The sequence below is a fragment of the Gastrolobium bilobum genome, unplaced genomic scaffold, assembly GCF_033153095.1.
Source record: "Gastrolobium bilobum isolate Gb01-03AN ecotype WA unplaced genomic scaffold, APGP_CSIRO_Gbil_v1 utg7982, whole genome shotgun sequence".
Classification (NCBI taxonomy): domain Eukaryota; kingdom Viridiplantae; phylum Streptophyta; class Magnoliopsida; order Fabales; family Fabaceae; genus Gastrolobium; species Gastrolobium bilobum.
In genome coordinates this window covers 29,331-35,591 of record NW_026897007.1, presented here as the reverse complement: position 1 = coordinate 35,591, position 6,261 = coordinate 29,331, and the positions used below count along the sequence as shown (strand labels likewise).

Below are 6,261 nucleotides of genomic sequence, written 5' to 3'. Positions count from 1 at the left end.
GTTATACAATAATTATGTAACACGAAGAAAATCAATTTTCTACAAACATAATCAAAATATGGAGATCATTTTCTATAAAAATGTCGTATGTACATCCAGGATTAAAAAAAGATATTTGGACTAAAACACTATTTTCTTTTTTTCTCTATATGAAAAACACAGATATTACTTCATTTTTATTGGCTGGTTGCATGGAGTGCTGACTGATGTACTACAAATATTTCTCAAAATACGGGGTCCACAAGTTTTGTTTTTCTTTTCTGATCTCACTTTCTCTCTCTTCTAGTTTGTTAGTGGGAATAAATAATGTTTTTCCTATAACAAAAGGTTTAATGTTTGTTATTTGAAAGAAGATAAAGTTATGTTATTTTAAGTTAGAAAAAGATACAAACAATAGAAATTATGGAAGAAAAGGTCAGTGGTTTTTTTTAAAATTTAAATTTTAATAAAAAATATTAGATTATATCTTTCTTTTTCTTAAAATGTCATAGTTATATATCCTTTAGAAATACAAAAAAAAATTTCATAACATAATAATTATAAGGGTAAAGGATTTCTCCAGTCAATGGAGATAAGTTACCTCCGTTGTGCCAAAAATGACGTCGTTTTCAAACAAAAATTAAGATATTTTTGTAGTTTTAATATATTGCATAATCATTAATCTTTATTATTATATTTTTTTAATCTTATAATTCTAAAATGACATTATTTTGAATTCACTTGAGATAATTTTATTTCCAAGAAAAATAATTTTCCCTAATTATAAAACCCTTTCTTTTATAAAACCCTAAAAAAAAATCCCATTAGAACATGAGAGCATATTAGCCTTTTTTATTTAGGGAGTATTTAATAGGACATGATACTCCCTCTCATATTAAAGACTCAGCACATGATAAATCCCTGTGTTAAAAGTAAAAAATAAAAAAAATAATAGGACATATTTATCAATATATCTATAACATAAAATAACTTCATATAATAAAGAATAATTTCCCTTTTATTTATAGGACAACATTTTCTACTATGAAAATCGTGCGCAGTTGATTTTTCAAGTGTGAACAATTAGGATCCAATTATCTATACAACACGTAACAAGGCTCTTTAAAAAGATTGAACATTCTAGAAAGTCACCCAAACACAGTTTTAATTAGAAAGGTTCGTGAACCAAAACTGATTTAAATCGCCGCGACCAAATTAAAAAATCGATAATCGAATAAATCGAAAATTGAAAAACTGAAAACCGAAACAAATCGTAAATTTTAATTAGATTGGAGCGGTTTTCGAATTGATTGATGAAAACCGATCCAATATATTAATTTCTCTCTACCTACTTAGGCTTTTCTCCAATTATAATCCAAAAATTTCTAAACCCAAAATTCATTAACTTATCCACTAAACCCAAGAAAAAATCTAGTCATATCTCATCAACAAAAATTTATCTTGTGTAGAACTTCATATCTAATGACTCATTACCCAAAAAAATATATTATCTTTTACTGATGTTTTTGTATTTTTTAAAAAATAAAATTTACAAAGTCAATATATACAAAACATGTTATTTACACAATAATCATGAAACAAATTTTAAGATTTTTAAAAAACCAAAAACCGATTCAATCTAAACCGAAAAAAATTAGATTGAATTAGATCGGATTTGAAAAAAATCCAAATCAAATGAATAATTACATAATCAAACAGAAAGAATTGAACTGGATAATTTTTAATTTCAAAATTAATTCAGTCCAAACCGTAAACCTCCTAATTCTAACTGTATTAGAAATATGATATACAATTATTTTTCCTTTACTTTCACATAAAAGAAGAAGAAGATATATCCCATTGTATCCCTTTTCGACTTTTCCCATTGTATCCTAGTACCAGGAAACAATTTAACAAAAAATACATAAACCAACTTGAGCTAGAAGGCTTTTTGACCCTTATAACCCTTTACTAATAATTAATTACCAAATTGACCTTCATTATAAACTATTTTAAAAATTTAACCCCCTCAAAAAACATAACACCAATCTGCCCCTGTTTGACCGTTGACCACGAAGCCTACCCGGGTACACCCCTACCTACCCGGGTATCTTTTGAAATTTTTTGTTTACCCGGGTAGAAAGGTTGAGTAGTTCTTTATACATTCAATTACTTGCATAAGGCCCCAATTGTACATTTACCATAAATAGTTTGAGTAGTTCTTTATAGAAGCAGTAATAGAATGGTTGTAGTACCTTTTTCTCATAACATCTGTCTTTCCGCTTCAGTCGAAACTTTGTTAGAGCTGCTTCTCTTTGGCTGGACTGATGAGAATTTGTCGTCCTGAATTCATCATAACTATTACGACCACTATCAATAAAACTTTCAGGGATATTCTTGGACACCACAGCTGAAGTAGCATTTCCATCACTCCCGCTGCCTATGCTTTCATATACACCACTACTATTATGATTTGCCACATCATGGTAAAAACTAGTACCAGAACTCTGACCAGCAGCAGGAGCGTCATGTGTCACACAATCCAAATTGCGTTGATCATTTACATTTTGATCACAAGTATAGGTGGCATCATCCGACCAGTGATAACGTTCGGAGTCGTGACTTTCAGGATTGGACTGGGATGAAGTACAAGCGGGAAATGGAGAACTCTCTTTCTGGCACAATGGTTTCGGAGTCCATATGGGATAGCAACCTGATTGTGCGTACGGAATAGAAGGGAAAACATTACCATGTCCCACAGACTTATGATCAGAAGTAACCCCAGTATCAGGAAAAAATCCAAGTTGACTGTTTGGGAAATTTGGTTCAGCATTTCCAGACTGATCAATGACCACAGAGGAGGTCATATTCTCCTGATAATGATTTTTGCCACCATACGGATGAGAAGTATTTATATTTTCAGATAATTCATGGGATTCATGAGAATTCCAACTGGTGTTTGTTAATTTAGCAGAAGTAATTGATGATGTTGGAAAAAGGGGCTGCAACAACTTACTACTGCCATACCTGCAGACAGGGATTTTGTCACACATATCATCAGAAATTCTGTATTTTTTATAAGCTATATAGGAAACGTGCTTTGAAATGCAAAAATTGATATTGATTTCTTTTTTCTTTTTCTTTTTTTTTTTAAAAAAATTCTATCAAGATCTAAAAAAAAGATGCTTCCAGAGACTATAAACCCATGCTCTCAAAATTGCTTTAGTCCGTATGATATTACCCTTTAGTCAGCCTTTACAACCATGAGTCCTACATGTAGAACAGCATAAACAAGACCAGGAAAGGAACAAGAAAGAACATGTATGAAGTAAAATTATAGAAATCAAAGATAAATTTCACTGTTGCTGAATAAAGTTTGTTTCTTTGTTAGCACAAAAAAAACTTTGAATGACATCTATCTTCAGTACTTTGATATCAGTTAAGAATTCAAAAAATAACAATCAAATAGTGAACTCACCAAGAAAAAGCAGAAGCATTTGAATGGTTCAATATTTGTCTTTCCTCATTTGCAGGTTTACATGAGCTACCAGTAAAATCACTACGTATAGAAAGTCCCAATTGTGTATCGAAATCAAACTTGGCTGTGTTATCACCATTGAAACTACGATTTTCATCAGTGCTCTTTGGAAGATTCTCAAATGTAGCAATCAAATCAATAGCCCCAGTAGAAGGTTCTACCAGGTCATCAATGCATCCATGAATCTCTGTACTAATGTGAAGATTGGCTTTGCTTAACTCTATTCTTACAACTTCATCTTGGTTTTCTGTTTCACTATAATCATAGCCTTGACCTAGCCTTAAACTTGTTGATTTACAACTTTTGTTGCACCTTGCAGCTTCTGATACAAATACAATTGATTTCTCTGCAGTAAATATTAACTGTCGCTAAGTAACAAAATAAAGGCTAAAAATTTGAACAAACGCAAGTAGAAAATAAGAGAGAATTACATACCTCCAGCTTCACTGTTATGCTTAGCTGATTCCCATCCAAAATTGGTATACTCTTCGTACTTCCCTGTGTCAATCTTGCTGAAATTGGAAGAACTCTTCAGCTGGGAGGTATCCTGCATATTTTCCATGTATGCACCCTCAGCTTCCAAAAATGGCGATGTACAAGTGCTCTGCAAGAGTTGGAAAACCATGCAGTTTCAATGTGAAATTTCATGAAGCCAGCCTAATCTAGAAAGGAAAATTTCCTCAAGCTGTAAGTGGCTTCACAGATGCATTGTAGAACAGATCCTAGGTTGTATGTCTTTATATTATCTCAAACCAATAGTTGAAAGTGTAGGTAGAACATCAGAAGTGAAATCAGCACAGTTAAAAGTTAATTGCTCTTTCACACCTAACACACTGAAATCTGAGAAATTGATATATCTATCAATCATTATTTTAGCAAAATTTCAGGGGCGGAGGGGAGTAAAAACTTACTTGTGCCTCACTTGTTTTCTCGCTGCATTCGTTATTTTTCTGTGTGAAAGCCACAGAACCACTAGAATTATTGCTTGCAGCATTGTTCTCTGCAGTAACTTCAAGTTTATTCTGGGGCAATGTTAACTTTTGAGGAGTCCTGCTAATCTGTATTAAAAATAGAAATTGAAACAAGAAAAATTGAAGCGAATATAATTCAAATTAATAAGCCCACACTATACAATAAAAGAAATATCAAAATGTTGCTAGAAGAAGATTGAAGAATATGACATACAGCATGCCTTCTCCATACATGCTGCCATAAGTTCCTTAGCTCATTCCTCCGAATGGGTTTTATAAGAAAATCAGCTGCACCTTTTAACATGCATTTGTACACCATGCTAACTGAATCATGAGAAGACATCACTGCAATAAACCCATGGGAAACTTAGAACAACCCTGAGCCCGTTAGCCATATCTAACTAATATCAAGATTAATAATTAAGGCCACACAGTACCGAGTCAAGACATACTTATGACAGGAATGTTTTTGCAAATGTCATGCTCCATGATTAAAGTGAGAAGTGAAAATCCAGATATTGATGGCAACTCCACTTCAGTTAATATGAGATCTATGTCAGGTGCCTTTTTCTTCAACGTCTCCCATGCCTTTAAGCCATCAGGAACTGCAGCAACTGCATGTAAAAATTACGATTAAGAATTTCATAAGCATCATCAGCTTAAAGGTAAATACACCTTCCGCACACTAACTTGGAAGGACATAACTTTTAACAGTACCTACGCTGCACTGCACATATCAAACACTCCACAATTTCATGCCGTAAAGCTACTCTCAATTTGGTGGAAAATATGCATACAATTAAAAAATAATAATACCAAATTTAGTGTAAGCATGTTTTGATTAGTTTATTTTACACTAAAATTAAGCTTATGAGCCAAAAGCTCTTCTATCGAGCATATTAGAAATTGACTCTCTCACAACAAAAATATGTTAATCCAAACATGTTCGCAAAATTGCGGGAATCATTTTTTGGTTGAGGTCATCGAACAAGGATAAAACTGTAATGAAAATAGACCAGCCGATCAAACCAGATTGGTGGCCGGTTAGATCAGCCCTCTGAAACTATAAGCTCAGAAATCCGTGTCAAAACTAGTGAGCCACTCGACCAGTTCCACGTTTGTATCAATGATTTTACTCATAATATGCATGAATATTTAAAATGCAGTTCAATCTTGTTGGACCTCAAAACCCTTCATATCTGCCGTACTCGTTCAATGATTAGTGAATTATTTGGTGATGAATTATCTACTTAGGTTGGTATTGGTATATCAATATCAAACCATGCTTCAGAAGAAAGGAAAATCGTTTTTATTTTCCTTAAAAAAAAGTGATTTAAAACAAGATTATTTGAAGAAGAAAAGAAAGAAAACCTTTGTAACTGCATTTGCGGAGAAGAGCAGAGATAATCTGGCGAGTAGAATCATCAGATTCAACAAGCAACACTCTGAGCAGAAACTTCTCCGCGGAGTCATTGTGGTGCTCGTTGCTATGATCCCCCATCATCCCCTTGTCACAGCTCAAGACCGCCGCCATTTTCAAACAACTTGATACGTAAAAAGCAAATCAGAAATCGCATAAAACACGAAAGCCCTAATTAAGAGGAAGGAAGCAGAAGCAAAACAAACAACCTCATGCTTTAAGTCTTAACTTTGAGCACTCAAAATATCTGGAAAGTCCGCTAAAATTGAGTGGAAGCAAGAAGAGAGAGAAACAGAAAGAGAATCTTGCAATTTTCAAACCACCTCGGATGGCCTCACAAGTCACAACCGTGA

General features: G+C 33.3%; 1 protein-coding gene across 2 annotated transcripts; it reads right to left on the bottom strand.

The window, feature by feature from the left end:
* Positions 1-1,695: 1,695 nt before the first annotated feature.
* Positions 1,696-6,261, bottom strand: LOC133303337 (two-component response regulator-like PRR95). Of its 2 annotated transcripts, none has more exons than XM_061503229.1 (8): positions 6,118-6,261; positions 5,860-6,032; positions 4,941-5,102; positions 4,703-4,833; positions 4,429-4,575; positions 3,953-4,064; positions 3,458-3,863; positions 1,696-3,006 (listed from the first exon to the last, which is right to left on the bottom strand). In XM_061503229.1, exons 1-8 carry the CDS (start codon positions 6,120-6,122, stop codon positions 2,145-2,147), a joined length of 1,998 nt encoding a protein of 665 aa, XP_061359213.1. In that variant the 5' UTR covers positions 6,123-6,261; the 3' UTR covers positions 1,696-2,144. The 2 variants fall into 2 exon arrangements, with proteins under 2 accessions (XP_061359213.1, XP_061359212.1); XM_061503228.1 differs by having other exon boundaries at positions 1,699-3,006; positions 3,953-4,121.